Source organism: Hipposideros armiger, unplaced genomic scaffold, assembly GCF_001890085.2.
Source record: "Hipposideros armiger isolate ML-2016 unplaced genomic scaffold, ASM189008v1 scaffold_680, whole genome shotgun sequence".
In the NCBI taxonomy this organism is placed as follows: Eukaryota; Metazoa; Chordata; class Mammalia; order Chiroptera; family Hipposideridae; genus Hipposideros; species Hipposideros armiger.
In genome coordinates, this window is record NW_017732030.1 from 131298 (window position 1) to 153319 (window position 22022).

At 37.5% G+C, this 22022-nt stretch overlaps 1 protein-coding gene across 1 annotated transcript in view; it reads left to right on the top strand.

Moving 5' to 3' along the window:
- Positions 1 to 6024: 6024 nt before the first annotated feature.
- The window catches only part of LOC109372948 (WD repeat-containing protein 75-like), a 39544-nt gene continuing 23546 nt past the window's right edge, over positions 6025 to 22022 (top strand). The window contains exons 1-8 of the mRNA XM_019626479.1: positions 6025 to 6175; positions 8474 to 8603; positions 10692 to 10757; positions 11548 to 11638; positions 15242 to 15366; positions 19202 to 19272; positions 21143 to 21262; positions 21781 to 21869. Coding sequence (XP_019482024.1) covers positions 6090 to 6175; positions 8474 to 8603; positions 10692 to 10757; positions 11548 to 11638; positions 15242 to 15366; positions 19202 to 19272; positions 21143 to 21262; positions 21781 to 21869 — 778 coding nt within the window. The 5' untranslated portion in view covers positions 6025 to 6089. The remainder of the gene's footprint in view (positions 6176 to 8473; positions 8604 to 10691; positions 10758 to 11547; positions 11639 to 15241; positions 15367 to 19201; positions 19273 to 21142; positions 21263 to 21780; positions 21870 to 22022) is intronic.

A 22022-nucleotide genomic window follows, 5' to 3' on the forward strand; every position in this document is an offset into this window, starting at 1 on the left:
AAAAAACAAAGAAACAAACAAAAAAAAAACACAAAAAAAACTTCATCATTAAGTCTATTTACTTTAAACGGTTGGTGTAATTTTTTTTAAAATAGAAAGCTTATTGTCGGTCATATATTATTGGGTGCTATATTGGTTTGTTCTTAAAAATGAAGTTACAGAGCATCATGAAGAACTAAGGATCACCGAGTGAGGTTCAAATAACAGCTCCTCCGTCTTCACATGTGCAAAGTCATGGGGGAATCTTCACACAACCCTCTGGAGGAAAAATAATAATCCCCAAAGAAATACAGTGACAATTCATCTTGTAAGTCAAAACATTCTCTTAATTTAACATAATATACACAGATGTTTCTGCTCACTAAAAAAAAAAAAGCTCTGTATATTACTATGCAAAGTAGCCATGGTTTCCCTTTATTCTCCTCCAGTTCATAAGCTGATTCCTGAGACCTAATCATGGTAGAAAAAAAGTTCCTTTCCAGAGCCTTCTGCCCCTTAATGGCAAATCCTTAGCCACACAACACAGAAATATTAGATATTAAAATCTTTTCTTTAACTCATATATTTTGTATACAAGCAAAATTCATAGGCAGAGCTTTCTCTGTATGATAGAAAAGCAACATGAGGCTCTATCTAAACATTAGGATTAAAAATTAGGGATCAACAAAAACAAAATAATATTCCCTTCCATTAATAAGAAACATTAGTAGAATATAATGGAAAGAACTCTAAACTGGGTTTATCTTATTATTTTCATTCTGTCCTCTTAAGATAAAAGTTTAGTTAATTGATTTTCAGTCTTTTTGTGATTTAATAAATGCCATTCAAAGATATAAATTTTCCTCTGAATTTTGCTTTCTTTGCAGTTTTGATAAGTGAGTACTATCATCATTTATTTCTATTAGTGCTGTGATCTATTTTGATTATATTTTAATTTCAGTTATTTAGGCAAATATTTTTAAATTTCCCAATGGATAATTTGGCTTTGTTTTCTTCGTTGTTCTCTTGGTAATTATTTTGTTTTAAATTTCTAATTTTATTGCACTGTCAGTAAATATGGCCTTCATGATGTATGCTTTTGGAAATTTGTTTAAATAGTCTTTATGATCTAAATAATGGTCTGTTTTTGTGAATATTACAGTGTGCGTTTGGTGGGGGAGAAGTATGTTGTCTGTTGGGTATGCATGTAAATTAGATCAATCTGACTGTGTTACTGGCACATTCTATATCTTCATTTTTTTGACCACCTGATCAGTTGATTTGTGACTGCAAATTTCACCTTTAATTTCTATTAGTCTTTTTAAATGTAGTTTGGAGGTATGTTGGTGAATAATAAAACGTTCATGGTTCGCATCTTTTAAAATATAAACGGGGCCGGCCAAGTGGCGCAATGGTTAAGAACTGGCTTGGGATGCCAGAGGGCTCCGGTTCGGATCCCACACATGAGGGCCAGTGACACTGCCCTCCACAGCTAAGATGCTGAACAACAGCTCAACCTGGAGCTGGGCTGCCGGGAGTTGCAGGTGACGGCGTAGGCTGCAGCCCCTGTGGCAGTGGGTTGCCATGGGCTACTGTGTGTAGCCATCAGCCAGCGTGAGCGGCCAGTAGCCGCAGTGAACGGCTGTCCAGAGGCCAGCGACTGATCTGCCTCGCCCGGGAAGAGCGCAATGATGGTGCCAACTTGGGCCAGTGAAGCAACATCCTCCACAACTAGACTGAAGAACAAAAAATGACAGCAACTTGTCTGTTCCCCTTCCCCCAATTCCCCAGCACTGTTCCCATCCCCCCAACTCCCCAATTTAAAAAAAAAATCTTTTAAAAATAAAAAATAAATAAATAAATAAATAAATAAACATATTTCTTTGTTCCTTTAAAAGACTTTTTCCCTAAATTATACTGATTTAAATATTGCTAAACCTACATTTCTTTTATAGCATTTTTCTGTTATATTTTTCTCCTGCCCTTATTTTCAAACTTTCTGCATCTTATTCTTGAATATGCCTTTTGAAAACAAGTTTATAGGCTATTGGATTTGCTCTTTTGCTAGTACTCTTCGTCTACTTTTCTGTGGGATTGTTTGGGGTGGGAGCAGGGTATGCGGGGATGAACACATGAAAAAATGCACAACATCATTAGTCACTAGTAAAATGAAAATTAAAACAATGAAATCCCACTTTAAACTTATCATAATGGCTAAAATAAAAAATACTACACCACCAAATACTGACAAGGATGTGAAGCAATTAAAACTTTCATACATTACTGATTGTTATGCAAAATGGTAGAGAAACTCTGGGGAAATAGTCTGGCAGTTTCTTAAAACTTTAAACATGATTTGACCCAGCAATCCCACTTATTAGTATTTATCCTAGAGAAAGAAAAATTTATGTTCACACAAAAACCTACAAATGAATGCTTAGAGCAATAATATTTGTAATTTCCAAAACAGGAAAAAAACAAACTTCCTTCAACAAAAGAATGGATAAACAAACTGTGGATTATCGATACAATAGACTACCATTCAGCAATAAAAAAACCACAAGAACAAGGAAACCATTGATCAACACAACATGAATCTCAAGTGCATTATGCTAAGTGGAAGAAGCTAGACTCTAAAGGTTACGAACTATGTATCATTTTAAATGATTTTCTGGAAAACGTTCTGTAAAAGCAGAGAATAGATCAGTGGTTACCTGGCATGGTGGTTATTTTATATATCATCTTAACTGGGTCACAAAGTGCCCAGATATTTAGCTAAACACTATTTCTAGGTTTGTCTGTGAGGGTATTTCTGGATAAGATTAGCATTTGAATCTGTGGCCTCCTCCATAAAGCAGATTGCCCTCCCCATTGTGGGTGTGCATCATTCAGAGCCCCTTAAGGGTCTGAATAGAACAAGGAGGAGGAGGAATGCAGAATTCATTCCTTCTCTACCTGACTGCTGAGCTGGTACATCTGTCTTCTTCACTTAGAATGTATTTACACTAGCAGCTCCTCTGGTTCTCAGGCCTTCAGACTGTAGCCAAGCCCCTTGTGATTTTAATGGCCCTAGTATTTCTGGCAGTTAGAATTCAATATTTTAATTCTTAATTAGGATATAGGTATAGGCCTTAGCTAAATGTTTCGATTGCTTTGGTTGTCACAAAACTTACAGTGAAAAATTAAGAATGTATGTTAGTCATGTTCTGAAGGACGGCCTGTAAAGCAAGTTCCAGAACTGTTTAAAATTAAAAGTACACTCTGCTTGAGATCATGGAAAAAACATAGTGAGTTAAACACAAAACAATGATAGCTTAAACAATGGCAATAGTCATAAGATGTCTAATTTCTGCCTTTTGCTGTATAGATAATGTCACTGACACACAAATATGAGATATTTTGCAGAATCTTAGTTCTTCAGCCCAGCACCCCTTGTTCTCACAATATAATTTTGTGTTGCTGATGTGATGTCTCTTTGTCAAGCAGAAAGAGACAACTTCAGGGCCTAGAGGAGAATTTGAGTTTGTTTTGAGGAAGGAGAAAATGTCTTCAAGGTAGCTGTGACCAGCTGCTGATGCCCAGGAGTCTGAAATGAAAAAGCATCATCTATGACTCAAGAAACATTGACCTTTCTGTCAGTTCCCTGGAACTGCCTAGCTGCATAAAAGCTCCCTACTTTTGTTTTTCTGAGGGAGAGGCAGATTTGAGAGATTTTGCTCCCCCATCCTCTTGTTTTGGCCAAGTCAAATAAACTTTTCTATCTCCAAGCACCGGTGTCTCAATGTTTTGGTTAATTAGCACACCAGGCACATGAACATGAATTTTGGGAGGTGATTCTGCAACAAGATTCAGAATGAATTACACCACATCTGCTTCCCAGGGTGTCTAATGTGCAGACTGCAGATTGTGGGATTTTCAGCCTCCATAACTGAATATACCAATTCCTCTTAATAAATAAATAAACACTACTGGTTCTGTGTTTCCAGAGAGCCCTGAGTAATAAAGATTTTGGTACTGAGAGTGGGATGCTGCTGTAACGAACAAATACCTAGTAATGTGGGAGCAGCTTTGGAACTGGATAAGGGTAGAGGCTGTAAGAGTTTAAGGTGTGCGCTAGAAAAAGTCAATATTGCCATGAAGGGATTTTTAAAGATGATTTTCGTGAGGACTCAGAAAGAAAAAAGGAGAGCTAGACAGAACCAGGAACCTGTCATAGATGCTTTGCTTCCTTTCTCAACAAATAAACCAAACTTCCATTGCTCTTTTCTGTGAAATGCCTAGGGAAGTATCTGACAGTTTAGCACCACATGCAGAGGGTATCTAGCCACCTTCTATTGTCTTCAGTATTATATTCTTTCTAATCCTCCAAACACTTCAGAAAATTTCTCTTGTGCTTTGGTGCTTGAGGGTCAAACTAATGTATGATATACAAATGTCAATATATGAAAGGAAATATTAGGCTTAAGAAGCATAATTCATCATACTTAACAATTCTTGACAAAGTGAAACTCCACATTACAATCTAAATATTAAACAATGGGCTGCCCAGCCCTTGCTATCTTTGAATTATTGCTCATGGAGCAGTATTTATAAGCAATTTTGCTTGCCTTACATCATTTCATTAGTCCTTTTTCCTCCTAATTTCTTCTTTAAAAATCATATTCTCTTATAACACTCTCTCCTTACAGATTTTCCCCAACCTTCAGATTAAAAAAAAAAAGTTTCCCTTTTTTGACTGCCATTAGTTATTCCTCCTGGTTTTCCCAGGAACATGTCTCAATTCCACAAAACATTCACTCAAAATTCAAAGTGCTGACATCCTTCAACTTTGTTAATACCGATTCTAGGAATCTCTCCTACAGCAATACAGACACAAATTTATGTGTCCTGTAGCACTATTTGCCACTTTTTTAAAAATGTAAATGACTAAATATTCAGCTTTGAGAAAAATGATTTAATCAATCGTGGCACATTTACTCTATGAAATACTATGTACTCATTAAAAATGAGATAAAATTTGAATATACATGCTTTATATGGTGGGGAAGAAAATGTAGTGCATTGCATTGAAGAATAATGTTAAGGTGCATGTATATCCAGAAACGTATCAGGAAGCATATACACCAAACTTAATGGTGGAGAGATACTCATGGGGCGTAGGATAGACTGGGACCATTCTAATTCTATTTTTGTATTGAATTATTTTACATAAAATGTACATTAACGTTGAATGTTTAAAATATCATTTTTTAACCTGCACAACTTTAACAAATACATATTCACCAGGTTAAACCTAAAATTCCTCAGAGCAACCTGTTCTCATATTACTGTTTTATTTCCTTTCGCACACAATCTGTGATTATTTTGTTTGTTAGACCTTTTTATCATCTCTCGCCCATGGAAGGCAACAGGACAGGGATTCCGTCTGTCTCGCATTGCCTCACATATAAAAGGTCCTCAGTTATTTGCTTCCAGAAAGACTGAAAGGATGTGGTCAAGTTCAATACATCAAGAAGTGACGCGTACGAGTAGGAATGTATGCTACGCTCAAAGGAACAGGGCAAAGTGACGGCTAACGAGAGGAGCAAATAACTGTGCAAAAAGTAGAATGCTACTTTTCCAACCAAGAACTCAATTGCGCCTCCGAGACACCGGTTGAAACGAGACACTGGCGTCACCTCGCAGCGCCCGAATCATAGTGACGAGAAAAGAAAGGCGGCGGGGAAGCGAGGGGTGAAGGGGGAGGAAAAGGAGGTGACTGGCGGTCACGTGACAGGTTTGGGACCACCTTTCTTTCTTCTGAAATAAGCCGTAGAGTTAGATTGACAAGGCCGGAGAAAATTTATCTGTACTAAACAAGAGTTTAGAGGTACAAGACATAAATTCATTGCCTCGATGTCTCTATTTCGTTTTTCATTTTTTACGGGAGCTAATGTGACGTTGCCCACACTAAAGATGGCTGCGCAGGCGCTGGGTCCTACCATAGAGACTCCGGCCTAGAGGAGCCCCTGCGTGGCTTCGGTGGGCTGGGACACACGTCCCATCAAGCGGCCTCCGTTAAGGAAGCTCGGGGCGGGGCCGCCATCGGGCGTTCCTGCGTCTGCGCGAAGATGGTGGAGGAGGAGAGTCTCCGCGTGGTTCGCTGTGGCGGCAGCGAGTTGAATTTTAGGAGAGCGGTGTTCTCTGCGGATTCTAAGTATGGGGCACTGCGCTTTGTCGTCGGGACTGAGGGGCGTGAATCCCGGGGGGGTTGGGGGTGGGGCGCGGGGATCCAGCTGTCAGGTGCGTCCAGACCCGCCAGCGGGCGAACCTGGGCTCCAGGAAGGGGCGCGCGTGCGGGAGACCCCGGGGCGCGCGCGCGGGAGCTGGTGTCTGGGCGCTGTAAGAAGAATTAGAAACCCCTTCGTGCCGTGACACCGTGGACTAGGGCGCCCTCCCCCTCCGCGGATTGTTTACCGGCAGGTAGATTGAGGGGCCCACGTGTCTAGAGTCGGCTCGGCGTTGGGCGGCTAGAAAGTGGCCCTGGCACGGATGCATACCCCACTGCCCTTGCAGTACCACGAGGAGCACCCCACTTTCGGACAAACGCGTGACTTGGCGTTACGGGACGATTAAAGATGCCTGTTTCTCCACACTCCCCTAGTCCATCTCAGTGGAAAGACCCCTGAGCTGAACCTTCAGGACTTAGAGCAAGTGTTCGGTGTAGATGGCAGAATGTGCAAAAGCATGGCGAGTTTCCTTTGGGGGCTTGCATTCGAATAGTCAAAGCCATTATTGTCTGCTGAGGAGCAAAAAGAAAGGAAATTCTTCCCCCCATGGGGAAGCATATCAGACAGAAGCAGTGAGGGGGAGAGTCTTAGCAAACAGTACTCCTTCACCCACCATTATCCCAAGGGAAGCACTGCCTAAAGGACCTGTTTGTTGATACTAATGGGGTGTGTCTTGGGGAGAGAGGGTTGGTGGAGTTGTGAACCCCTTGATACAGTGTTATAAACATATTTCCATTCAGACAAGGCATATGAGTTTGGCTTACGAGCTTGGATCATATCCTGAAGGCAATGGGAAAACATTGAAGGATTTCAGTTTATCCTTATTTGAGGAAGTGATATGGTCAGATTTGCAAAATCAGTGTGAGTATGGAAGATAAGTTTAAGGGCCATGCCTGGAGACTGTAGAAGTCCTTAAGAGTGGTCCAGCCTGGAGATGGCAAGACTGAACTACGGTACCCGTGGGAACCGAGAGGAAGATCCAGCCGGAGGGGAGACCATATACCTCAGATGCTTTGTTACTCATACTTCCTTGATCTCTTTATAGACAGTTGCACACAGCCGTGCCATGACTGCCTCTTAGCTACAGCACTTATAAGACGCATCCTGATTTCAGAAAGTTGAATATGGGAAAAATCAAGTGTCTTAGAATTGGTAAAATAGTAGTGATCCCAGTCAGCATGAGAAGATTTACTCTTCTACTATCTGTAATGTTGGTTGGTTCATTTTATCTGGCTAGTTTATAAAACCTTTGAGGTTCAGGCAAGTTCTGTTCAACAAACTGGATTAGACATTGGGAATCAAAGATAAAAAAAAGTCCTCTGCTCTATAGAATCTTATGGCCAGATCCAGGAGATGGATATAGGTGTAAACAAGTAATTTCAACACAATATGAAAATACCCAGATCAAGTCATGCACCAGGTACCTTGGGAGCACAGAGAAGAGGTCAGCCTAAGGAGTCTGATTTGTACCTTCTACAGTGTATGGAAAAACAGTTAGACATGTACAGTGTTAATTGTAATAGGCACACAACAGACATTTTTTATTTGATTTATAGTAGAAGATTTGCATTTCTGAACTTTGTCCTGTGGTTATATTTATTATGAAAAGAGCCAAACAAATATTACTCCAACTTAACCACTCTGAATAATTTAGTAGCCTCTGCTATGTGGAAGAAAACCACAAATCCAGAAAGACAAAAGCAAAACCAGCCGTTTAGTAACACTAACTCATAAAGTTTTTACTTTGCTATGCAAGAGACCTCACTGACTAGAGAATCTTTGGCTTAGTGTTTGTAAACTGGTGTCCCCAAGTGAACGATGGAGATTTGGAGGACACGGGAAGATGCTGCTATTAGCAGAATCACTGAGGAGTAAGAGCTCATAGCAAGTGAATGCATAGCGATGTCTGTGTCCATTAGTGAGCAGACAACTTGGTTAAATTGGCTGTTCTTACAGGATGATTCTGTACAGCCTCTGCCCATCGAACCGATCACAGATAGTGCTTTATTTAGCCTCATTAATCTGCTTTTCAGAGTTAATGAACTAATCAGTCTTAGATGACCCCATGGACTTAAACAGCACACAAATTTGAATACACAGTTTTTAAAATATTGTTTTAAAAGAAATCTGTTACATGTTAAATTTTTTTAATGGACAGTAAGAAATTATACTGTCCATAGTGTATGTGAAACTTATTTTTCTCTCTTATTCTCTCTTATTTCCAGATATATCTTCTGTGTCTCTGGAGACTTTGTTAAAGTTTATAGCACAGCTACAGAAGAATGTGTACACATATTGCAAGGGCACAGAAATCTGGTGACAGGAATTCAGCTCAACCCCAATAACCATCTTCAGGTATCAAATGACTTATAATTGAATATTTTAATATTGGCTTTGTTGTTACCTGAAAAACTTGAATTAAATTTGGGAGGAACTTTCCAGGTCATGATCAGGGAAATATCTGTGTTGATTTTTCTGATTTCTGATTCAGGATATTTTTAACTTATTTTTAATTATTAAAATAGGGCCGGAGCCCAGAACTACATTGCCCATAAAGCTTCTTGGCTGTGTGAGTTTCTGAAATTCAGGGTTTGGCACACAGTTAAGTGAATTTCTTGATTGTAGGTGATTGTAGGTCTTCTAAGGACCCTTTATATGCATTGTGAATATCCAAAAGGGGCATGTAGTATTTGATATTTCTCAAACTTATTTGACCTCTGAACTCTGGTTTCTGACACATTTTTAAAATGTTGGCTGAAGGGTATTGATTTTGTAGATCTGTTCCTTTAGAGATGTGGCTCTTCAGTGTCAATGCATAAATTATCTTAAGGCCAGCATGTAGACAAGAACAAGGGTTTCTTTATTCAGTGGATCGACCACTTAATTTTAGGACAAACTTGGGAATCCAGTTCAATCTGGACCTCCCCACTCCCTCCAAAACGCAGCCCTTTCTTCTCAGAATTCAAGAACAGTGAAATGGTCATTTTGATTCTGTTCATAAGTTTCAGCAAAGTTCCGAATGAGCTGTCAGAATACTTTGCTCTTGCTTTAGTTTTTTATTAAGTTCTGCTTTTCTGGATTAGTCACAGCCAACTTCGAAGTTATTGCTTGATTTAAGAATGGATTTGCATTGCCATTCAATGTGTTATTACAAAGGAAGTAGGCATAAAGGGACACTGACTTTTCCAAAACTACATGAACTACTTTTGAAAATCAAAGTTAAACAGTTTTCCTGCAGAGTTCAAGTACACATATCCTTGCTCTCCTCTGAGGGTTTCAGGTAACAGTTGATTGTTATGTGTAACATTGGATGTTTTTGTGGCAGAAATATCCTTTGTTAAAATTGGAATTTGTAAAGTTTATATTACTAAGTTTCATAGCAAAATGAAAAACTATATACACATTGCGTAAAAGGTCTATTTCATGGAACTGAAAGATAATAAAATCAGAGGACAGTTGACAACAGGTTTGGTTGAGGTGAAGGCTATGTTCCAGAGATTCTGTGGACTTTGGAGTCACAGTATTTGTGTATTAACTATTGTTTTGACACTGATTAAATATTTGTCTTATTTTACTAGTCCATGTTCATGATTTTTATACACAGTAACTGTGATGTGTATTTTCTTAATATAATTCTTATACTTGATAATATTTTCTTCATTTTTTATTTCTATTCTTTGATTCTTTATCTTCATGTTCAGAAATCTTTAAATTGCCACTGTCTTTTAAAAAACTTAAAAATTTTTATAAACATTATAAGCAAAGTGTTTTCATAGTAACAGCAGCAAAAATCCAGTGTCCACTGGGACAAAAATAAAAATACATCATAGTAAGGCCTTTTGGTGCTACCAGGTACGGTCCACAGACCAGTGCCCCAAACAGTTTGTTGCCGGTCCGCAATGAGATGAGTATAGAAATTGAGTATGATAAAACTTTAGAGCACTTTGACATTGACACAGCATCCAAGTACATAATAACTTTTGTTGTATTTGACAAATGTATTTGTCCTTGATGGGTTGGAAATTTAAAAAACAACAACAACAACAACATTGTCAGCTTATTTGAGAAACACTCCCTTAATATCCATGTAAGATGAAAGCAGTTCTGCTAATACAAAAGAACTGGGCTCCAGGAAAATAGCAACAAGCTCTCAAGTGCTTTTCATAACTCAAAATCTTACCATCTCCCTCTTGAAGAAAAAGGGTTGACATTTTTCCTCTCATTTTAATTAAAACTTGAAATTGGTAGATCTGCTTCCTCCAAAGAGTTGTGTGAGAAGATTGTTACAGATAATATAAGCTTTGCAAAAACAATATAAATGACTCTACTTCTTTAAAGCTAGCAATGAATTAATGAACAAAACACTTCTGTATTACCGCTTAATTCATTTGGTATCTTAGTGGAGTTCTGTTTTTTAATCTTGTACTATTTTTACCATTTTAGCTGTATTCTTGTTCCTTGGATGGCACAATTAAACTGTGGGACTATATAGATGGCATTTTGATAAAGGTATGTGGATTAATCTTCTGTTTTCATTATGTGAAAAAGAAGGGCAACATAACTTAATGACAGACATACTATTTCCTCCTATAAGGCCTGAGTGTTAGATACCCTTCTTAAACAAGTCGTGAGATTCACACACCATGAAAGAAAAGATAAATTTGACTATATAAAAATTTTAAACTTAAAACAAGATGAGCAATAAAACTGGAAGAAAATATTTACAAGAGATATTACCAATAAACATGAAGAGGTGCATAACCTCATTAATAATTAAAGAAATGTAAATTAAAACATGACCAAGCATTTTCCCCTATCAGTTTAGCCAAATTGCAGATTGTAGAAAAAACTCTAGTGCTGGGTAAAGTGTACAGAAACAAATACTTTTGTACACAATCAATGAGAGTAAAACGAAAATGAATAAATACCTTTGCTCCAGCAGTCTTACCTTTAAAAATCTCTTTAATAATAGCATGTATATGTAGTCCTTAAAACATTGGTTATGGTAGGGAAAAAAATTGAATATAACCTTGATGTCAGTTAAAATTTGATATTCATTCAATAGAATACAACCATTAAAAAGAAACAAGTAGTTCTATTTGTATTAACTTGAAAGGTTATTTAACAAATATGTGTTGAGTGTCTTCTGTAAGCCAGGTACACTTCTGATACTTGGGGTACACCAGTGAGCAAAACGGATGAAAAATTCCTGCCCTTTATGGAACTTTTGTTTTGGGGAAAGGGGATGGAGGGATGAGGAAGATAGACAATTAACAATATGGAACTTTTTATCTTTCAGACTTTCATAGTTGGACATAAACTTCATGCCCTCTTTACTCATGCCCATGCTGAGGATTGTGTCTTTGTTATAATAAATAAAGAAAAACCAGGTATAGTGTAATTAACTTATATCGTTTTATATAGCATTGAATGGCTCTTTACATTTTCTCAAATTTAATATTTTGGTTTTAGTGTGAACGTAACTGTTTTTGGAGTTGGCATTTACATTGTTTTTGTCATTATTGCATTCATTTTGGGGAGGCTTGTATCATTTCTGAAATACACAATGAGGGAATGATTGCTTTATATATGGTTGTAATAATAGACTACAGAGCTCAAATTTTAAAGCTGTTTTGAGCTAGAACTTGTCTTCCTACTGAACTTCAATCTTTCATCCTTAAGCATCATTGTCATTTTACCCACCATTGGATACCCCTATTTGTTGATCTTGAATTTGTAGGAAATTCAAAATTTGTACGTATAGAAAACAGGTTGATATTAAGAACTAATAGTGTGACTAAATTATTCTTAGTTAATTTTCATTATCACTGACTGGATCATTAATCAATTGAAACTGCCATGTTTCAGAGCGTTTTAGGAATTCCTAGAATATCTTCAGTGGTTACAAATAATTGTTCTTTAACAGAGAATTTAGTACATCAGAACATAGACACGAAGGATATATCCAAAGAATTTTTCTGATCTCAAAATTCAAGAAATTCAAGAATGCCACTGTAACCTGTGGTGTCCTTCATAAAATATTGTTGTAGTCAGAATTCAAAGTACAAAGCAGCTTTAAGATGGTTACTGGGCAGTCAGTTAGATGGGCTCATGGCTGATTCGCTAGGTAAATCCTTTTCAGGGTGTTGTATTTTTGTTTTATGGGGGTTTTTTGTTTGTTTATTTGGGGCTAGAACATTTGCAGACTTCTGTATCATGGAGTTTTAGGTAACCTGAGAATAGTCAAAACTGAAAGTTAAATATTTTTAGGTAAGAGTCATTTGGTGCCAAGTCTGTTAATGAATCATATTTTATCTGTCAAAAGTGTGACATGTAAGAATAAAAAGCAGTAAGTTTAGTTTTTCTTACATAGCCCATAAGCCGTCTCTAAAGGACATTGCAAAAAAATGTTCTGGAAATGGCAGCATTCTAAAACAATTAAGTTGCCTTCCCAGACAACTACTTTAAAGATAATTGTCTTCAATATTTAGGTTCTATTTTGTATATAAATATGTGGATTTTCAGTGTTTATCCACATCCTTATTAAAAATTCAGATCTCCTTGACTGACAATTGATTCCCTAGGTCTAGGAGATTTAGTCTAGGGATCTGCATTTTTAGTATCTCCCTAGATGATTCTGTCATCACTCACATTTGGTAAGCACTCTTCAGATTCACCCGATTCCTCAATTGGAAGGGTAGTTGCCAGTAGCAGAAACAAAATGTTTTTCCCCTGTCAGTGAGACCAGTGGTTCCTAACACTGGTTGCACGTTGGAATCACCCCAGGGAACCTTAAATATAAGATTCCCTGTGGTGGGGCCTAATTGTTTACTTAAATATAATATTCCCCAGCTGAGTCTAATGTATAAGCCAGGATAGCAAACTACTGATCTAAAGTAAAGACCTTGGTCATTAGCCTTTTGAAGTTAACTGAGACAACTTCAAGTGCTATGATCTACAACTGAATTCTATTCACAGTGGAGGCTGGTGCTAGTGTCCAGTACTTTGGGACATCATTGGCATTCAGCATGTGAAAATCTAGTTATCTGTTACGTAAAAATGTGAATCAGTCTTTAAAAGATTCCATGTGACTGGTTTCTCAAAATATAGTTGACCCTTGAACAACGCAGGTTTGAACTATATGGGTTCACTTATATGTTTTTTGTTGTTTTTCTCAATGAATATTGTAAATGTTTCATTTCATTATGATTTTCTTAATAGTTTCTTCTCTCTAGCTTTATTGTAAGAATACAGTATATAATACATGCAACATATTAAATATGTGTCGATCAATTGTTTTTGATTAGGCTTCTGGTCAACAGTAGGCTATTAGTAGTTAAGTTTTGGGGGAGTCAAAAGTTACACATGGACTTTCAACTGCTCAGGGGGTCAGCACCTCTCAACCCCACATTGTTCAAGAGTCAACTATATATAAATATATACCCTTTTTTCATTTGTTTCATCTCTGTTCAACAGTTCAAAACCAGAGTATCTGATAGAAAAGTATATAAATCATATTGAAATATGCCTCTCTGGTTTAAAAATAAACCTTTTATTTACACATTATCTTTTATGATGTCATTTGATTGTATGTAATTAATTCATTCAACAGCTAATTGAACACCTGTTCAAATATTATTCTGGATGTGGTATACAAAACAGACAGTAAAGCCCAACAGTAAGCTGACTAGATCAGTCATATGACACTCTAAGATGAAAGGTTTTCTAGAGGAAAATACAGCGGGGGGGTAATCAGCAACGTTGGAGGAATACATATTAAATAAGCGGTCAGTGAAGGTCCGGGGAGGAGAAGAAGCTATGCAGCTATACTGGACAAGCCTATTTTAGAGCATTCCTAACATGTTTGAATGTTAGGATAGCAGGGAAGTTGGGTTGGAATTAGCCAAGGGAGAATATATAATATAGGGCCTTGTAGGCCATTGCAAGGACTTTAACTTTTATTCTGAGTAGATAAAAAGCCACTGAAGGATTTTGAGCTGAAGAATGACATTATCTGACTTAGCTTCTGTGTTGAGAATAGATGAAAGGGCGACAAGGTTGGAAGGAAGAACTGTTAACAGGTCATTGCTCCAAACACTTAGGATCTGACACATAATCATGGCTTTAGACTAGGTGGTTATAATGGCAGAAGTAGTGAGAAATGAATTCTGGATATCTTTTGAAGATATGGCCAACAGAGTTTGCTGATGGTTTGATGTGCGTATGAGAAAGAAGTCAAAGATGATTCGAGGATTTAGCCTAAGCAACTGCGTAAATGATGGTGCCATTTCCTACAATGGTCAATGTGGGGGAAGACTTAAGGTTAGAAAGGAAAATTGAGAGTTCAGGGTTTAGGCTTGTAAAATTTGAGATGACTGAGAAGGCTAGAGCAATCGAGTTCAGGGCAGATAATAAGCAGGCTGGAAAACAGGAAAATGGAAGATAAGTGTGTTACAGAATTTTACATTCGTTAACTGTAGGTGGATAAAGAGAGAGCATAGTAAAATAGCAGTTTCCCCTCAGGGAGAAATTTTTTAAATGGGCTACAAAGAAAAGAAGCATGTCAATATTACAGAAAAGGAGGTTTATTCTATAATGTGAATGTATGGCAAGCCCATACATAGCATTTCTAGAAATTCTCAGATGGTTTGTTGCTTTTGGCTGTTCATTTGACCAATATATCACATTCTATCTCCATTTTAAATGTCACCTTAAGTACTTCAGAATGTAGAATGCACCAGTAAAACATTGTTTTCTATTTCTACATATATGAAGCATGTATGTATATGAGTTATGGCATTAGACTTCAATTTAAAACTCGTATATTCAAACAAAGAGTCCAAGTTTAAGGTTCATTTTGTTTAAGATAGCCTAGAATTCTTATCTTGGCATCAAATGAATTCTAGAGTACTGGTTAACAGTTTTATATGAATGAATGCACATTTTCACTTTCTCTAGAGAAGCTTTATATTAACATAGCTTCCTTTGGCTAGATATATTTCAGCTGGTTTCGGTGAAACTGCCAAAATCATCAAGCCAGGAAATAGAAGCTGAGGAACTATCCTTTGTTTTGGATTACATAAACCAGTCACACAAGTGCATTGCCTTTGGAAATGAGGTAAAATTTTGTTTTGTTGATTTTCTTTTTTATACATAAAATTGCTTTCCTGCAATCTTTGCTCTGAGCATTTTATGTTAGTGATTTAATATTGCCTTGAGTTACGGTATTTTTGTTAGTAACTAAAAGCCTGTGTCATTGCTTAGTATGTATTTATAGTTAAATTTTTAGGACCTTAATTTTGTATATTCTGCCTTATTGCTCTTGTAAGCACTCTAATTGTCTAAAACATATGAGTGTTTTGCCATTTGTACTGTATTTCTTAGTCTGTCCCATGTACTTAAATCTTTTCATTGTAGATTATGTGTCTTGGAAAATATGACCTCCCTGTCTATAATATGCCTGTTAACAGAAAATTTTGAAATTGTACAAAAATATAGTGAAGGAATTAAATCTCACCAGTGATAATGTTTGAGGAATCTTTCCTAGACTTTTTCCTAAACATATATAAAATAACTTTTCCCAAATTGCATTAGTGTCTGCAGATCTTTTTATCCTTTTTTTCCACCTAACATGGCAGCAGGAGTGTGTACTTAAATGTTCATCAGAAGTGGGCTGGCCTTGTGGCTCAGTTGGTTAAAAGCTCGCTCAAGAGTTTGAGCTCTGAGCAACAGCGGTTCGATGCCTGGCCCGAGCTGAGTAGCCGCTGAGCTGCCAACAGGTGGCAGGATGGCTCAGCTTAAAAAAAAAAAAAAGTTCATCAGAAGTAATGACTGTGATGTTCATAGCATGGTATATTTAGCCATCCCCTATTAATAACCACTTTATTAAAATCAGGTACCACTAAAAGGCCTTAGACATTATTGAGGTGATACATTTCTTTAGTTTTGTAGCATTATTTTGGCTTTGTTCTGAAAATTCAGGGTTAATTTCTTAGAGTAGGAAAAACTCTTTGACATTATGATATCATTCTTCAGCCTTATAGTTATCAGTTAAATGCAAATTAAAATCAGTGAGAAACCACTTTATATTTACTAGAACAGCTAAAATTTAAGAATGACAAAGTTAGACAGCCTAGTTTTAGACTTTAGAACCTAAGTTCATCTTTTAATTTTCTATGATTATTTTAAAAGTAGGATTTTACTTTCCATAGCTACACTATAATATTTTATATTAATATAATCTTAATCTGCAAAAAATTTAGTTTCTATATTAACTTTTTTTCCTCCCCATATATATACATATATATAGATATAGATATAGATAGATATAGATATATAGATATATATATTATTTTTTTACCCCCTTGGAACATTTCAAAAAATTTTTTTTTTCAATTATAGTTGACATACAATATTATTAGTTTCAGGTGTACAACATAGTGACTAGACACTTATAGAACTTACAAAGTGATCACCCTGATAAATCTAGTGTCTTATCTGACACCATACATAGTTATTACAATATTATTGACTATATTCCCAATGCTATACTTTATATCTACCAATTTGTACTTCTTAATTTCTTCTCCTTTTTCACCCATCCCCTAACCCCACTCCCATCTGGCAACCATCAAGATGTTCTCTGTATCTATAAGTTTGTTTGTTTTGTTTGTTCATTTTTTAGATTTCATATATAAGTGAAATCATACTGTATTTGTCCTTCTTTGACTTATTTCACTTAGCATAATACCCTCTAGATCCATCCATGTTGTTGCAGATGGCAAGATTTTATTCTTTTTTTATGGCTGAGTAATATTTCATTGTATATATGTACTATTTATTCATCTTTTGATGGACACAGGTTGCTTCCATATCTTGACTATTGTAAATAATGCTGCAGAGAACATATAGATGTATATGTCTTTTCAAATTAGCATTTTGGGTTTCTTTGGATAAATACCCAGAAGTGGAACACTGGGTCCTTCTTTGTCTTTTGTTAGAGCCTTTATTTTAAAGTCCATTTTGTTTGGTATAAATATTGCCACACTTGCTTTTTTTGTTGTTTCCATTCTCCTGAAAATCTTTTTCCATCCCCTTACTTTCAGTCTGTGTGTGTCTTTTGATCTGAAGTGAATCTCTTGTAGGCAGCATATGTAATGGGTTTGTTTTCTTATCCATTCAGCTACCCTATGTCTTTTGTTTGGAGTATTGAATCCATTTACATTTTAAAGTAATTATTGATAGATATGTAGTTATTGCCATTTTAATATTTTTATTTTTAACCTTTTTTTTTTTCTTCTTAAAGATGTCCCTTAAACATTTCTTTTTTTTTTAGGATTTTGGGGAATCAGGGGAGGGGAACAGACAAGTTGCTGTCCTTTTGTTCTTCAGTCTGGTTGTGGAGGATGTCACTTCACTGGCCCATGTTGGTATTATCATTGCGCTCTTCCCGGGTGAAGCAGATAGGTCTTCGGCCATTGGACGGCCACTTATGGTGGCTCTCACGAGCTGCTGGCCTCTCACACTGGCTGCCCGCCACTCAACGTAGCTCACAGCAGCCCACTGCATCCTACACTGTCGCCAGCCACTCACAGCAGCCCAGCTCCAGGTTGAGCTGTTGTTCAAAATCTTAGCTGTAGAGGGCGCAGCGTCACTGGCCCATGTGGGAACCGAATCAGCGGCCCTGCTGCTCAGCGCTCACACTCCCAAACCAACTCTTAACCAGCTGAGCCACTTGGCCGGCCCAAACATTTCCTTAATACTGGTTTGTTAGTGATGAACTTATTTAGCTTTTTCTTGTTTGGGAAGCTATTTATCTGTCCTTCGATTCTAAAGGATAGCTTTTCTAGGTAGAGTAATCTTAGTTGTAGGTCCTTGCTTTTCATCACTTTGAATGTTTCTTGCCAGTCCTTTCTGGCCTGCAAAATTTCTGTTGAGAAATCAGCTGACAGTCTTATGGGAGCTCCCTTGTAGGTAACTAACTGCTTTCTCCTGATGGTTTTAGGATTCTCTTCTTTAACCTTTGCCAATTTATTTATAATATGTCTTGGTGTGGACCTGTTTGGGTTTATCTTGTTTGGAACTCACTGAACTTTCTGGGCTTGTATGTCTTATTTCCGTCACCAGGTTAGGGAAGTTTTCCATCATTATTTCCTCAAATTGGATTTCAATTACTTGCTCTCTCTCTCTTCTTCTTGTACCCCAGTGATGTGAATGTTGTTACGCTTGATGTTGTCCCAGAGGTCTGGGTGGGCCCACAAGTTGAGTGGAGAGGGGTCTCAGGGAATCACCAGGGCAGGGCAAAAGGTGTTAGCTAGGTCAGTAGAGACTCACATGTGGCTCCTGCCTGCACATGCAGGCTGGATAAGGGGCGGGCTCAACAAAGGGACAATGGCTTCTGCCAGCATTCTGAGAAAGCTGCCCCTCCAGTCCTTGCCCTAAAGCCAGACAGTTCAGTTCCTCCCCGTATGTCCCTAGAGTTTTTCGAGCTGCTGCCCCAGTGTTGGAGCTCAGAGCAAGTAGGTCTGTCAACCAGTAAGTCCGTCCACAGGTCCTTTATGAGAAACTCCTGGGACTTCTCTCCCCTGTACTGGAACCCTGGGCTGGGAGCCTGCTCCTTGGGAGACCTCCACAGCCCACATATCCCTTCCAATTTTTAACTTCCCATACATGAGTGTGGGACCAGCCTCTTCCACATCTCTGCCCTCCTACCAGTCTTGAGGTGGCTTCTTCCGTATATCCTTAATTATAGGACTGCTGTTCAACCAGACTTCCGGCGATTCTCAGTGATGGCTGTCTCTAGTTGAGCTGAAGTTTTGAGATGGTCATGGGAAGAGGAAGCACAGCGTTTATGTACTCTGCCATTTTGCTATATTAACTTTTGTGATAAGAATATTTCTTCATAAAGAGTGTTGACTATTTTTGTTAATGTTACATTCTCTTTGAAATACCAGGGAGAATACGTTGCTGCAATACGGGACTTTTACTTATCTGTTTATTTTTTCAAAAAGAAAAAAACATCAAGGTAAGAATTCCTTTTTGATAGCTTTATTTTATTTACTCAAGAGTTTGTTATAATTTCATTTCATTCTCATACCTGTGATCCAAATCTGTTACTAGTTTCATGTTACAAATTTTTGTAAACCACAAGATAGGTAGTTTTGTTGTTTTGGTCTGATAACCTAATAACATTTAATAAATGTCAGCTATTATAATACTATATTTTGTGTTTAACTTCATGGCTTATGGCAAGACTTTTACATATATTTTCTTCATTTGATCTATGACATGGCCTTATAAGACAAATATACTATTTGTCACATTATTTTTCAATTACAGTAGACATTCAATATTATATTAGTTTCAGGTGTATATCATAGTGGTTAGACATTTATATAACTTACAAAGTGATCACCCTAGTAAGTCTAGTAGCCACCTGGCATCATAAATAGTTACCACAATATTATTGACTTAATTCTCTATACTGTAATTTGCATCCTCATGACTATTTTGTAACTACCAATTTATACTTCTCAATTCCTTCACCTTTTTCACCCATCTGGCAACCATCAGTTTGTCCTCTGTATCTGTGGGTTTGTTTCTGTTTCGTTCGTTTGTTTATTTTGTTGTTTAGATTCCAGTTTTTAATTCACAATGGTAGGATTGAGGGATCATTAGTCACAAAAACCCGGGGAGATTTTTCTAGCCCAAACGTCCTTGTACACCTATATTCTGGTGTGCATACTTGTGCCCAAATTGGATTTGGTTTGAAAAGGCTTCCCTAAGTAATCCTCATTGTCATGTTATGGCTATAGGATAGAATATAGGTTTTGGGATACCTGGGTTTAAAATGAGTCAAAATTAGCCCCTTTGAACTTCAATGCACCTCAAATTAACATATATTTTAAATGGGGATAGTATCTTCCTAATAGAATTGCAACGATGAATGAGATAACATAAAGAGACAAGTGCTAGGCATGAGTAGCCACTCTTCAGATAACACTGGCCCCCCTTTTACCCTGTGGATATTAGCATTTGGTTTTCTTTACAGTATAATGAGGATGCTGACAGCTTTGGACACATTAATTAGCCAATTGTCTCAGATATAATCTCTTAGGCTTATGCATATCTCTTGCTAAAACTTCGCTCCAGCAAGAAATTTGAACAAACTTTGCCCAGGCAAAAAGCCACTAAAAGGACTGTCTTGTATTTATTTCAGTGTCAGTGGCTTCGATAGACAAGTTATGGTAGAATGTTAGTCACATGAAGTTTGCGTTGTGTATTAATAAACGTTTATAAAACAAAATTCTTGATCACAATTTCTTTTCTTTTTAAAGATTTTTATTGGGGAATTGGGGGATGGGAACAGCGCTGGGGAATAGTGGGAAGGGGAACAGACAAGTTGCTGTCCTTTTGTTCTTCAGTCTAGTTGTGGAGAACGTCACTTCACTGGCCCAAGTTGGCACCATCATTGCACTCTTCCTGGGCAAGGCAGATCAGTCGCAGGCTTCTGGACGGCTGCTCAGGGCAGCTGCTGGCTGCTGGCTACACACGGTAGCCCATGGCAACCCACTGCAGCAGGGGCTGCAGCCTACGCCATCGCAGGTGACTCACGGCAGCCCAGCTCCAGGTCGAGTTGTTGTTCAGCATCTTAGCTGTAGAGGGCAGTGTCACTGGCCCCCATATGTGGGATCCGAACCAGGGCCCTCTGGCGTCCTAAGCCAGCTCTTAACCAACGTGCCACTTGGCCGGCCCCACAATTCCTTTTTTAAATTTTGCTCTTATATTCAGTGATTTCTGAGAGTTCTCCAGTTTTGGTTGACAAAGGTAAGATTTACTTAACCATATCACTACTTATTGAGAGACTTGAGTAATCAAAAAATTTTTTCTTTTAGGTTTATTTTATCCTCATCAAGAAATAAGAAACATGCTAAGAACAATTTTACATGTATAGCATGTCACCCAAAGGAAGACTGCATAGCAACTGGTCACAAGGATGGCAAAATTCGTCTTTGGTCAGTTATCTCATGAAGAGCATGATGATCATTTATATACTATTTTATATTAGTCCTGCAGCACAGGACTGTCTGGGTCCAGGGAAAACTACAGCACTGACAAGCCCCTGAGGCAGTGGAGAGCAGGCCTGGCTGGTACCCTCCCTTTCTCATAATTGCTGTGTTCATTGCATAAACTTAAGTATTTTAGGATTTCTAACCTTGGGCTTTGGGGGGAGTGAAAAATGGCATTTTGCCTTTAGTCGTTTTATTGAAGAGAAAGAACATTTTTTGTCAGCCTTTAAGTAAAAAGTAATGATAATAGGGAATGTCTAAATAGTAGGACAGCTTGATGGCCGACTATTTGTAGAAGTGACTCTGGTTAGAAATAGAAAGTGTACTTTTTTTGCACATTAAAAGCTATAAGCTTGATAGGATATATTATTTTGAGTATATATTATGTTCACTATATTTGGTATGCCATTATTTTTTTAACTTGGACTTTAGTAAAATTTAAAATTTTTTGTTTTCTCCAATAGGAGGAATTTTGATGATGATAAGAAATACACATACACATGTCTACACTGGCACCATGATATGGTAATGGATTTGGCTTTTTCGGTGACAGGTGAGTTTAGTAATGAAAATGAACTTTTGAAGTATGTGAATCAAGTATTTTAATTCACTGTAATTTGAAACATTTGGAATTGTATGAGCCAAATGAATTGTATATCACCCTGTGTTTTAGGCGTTGCTCTGCATAATATACAGTATTTCCCCA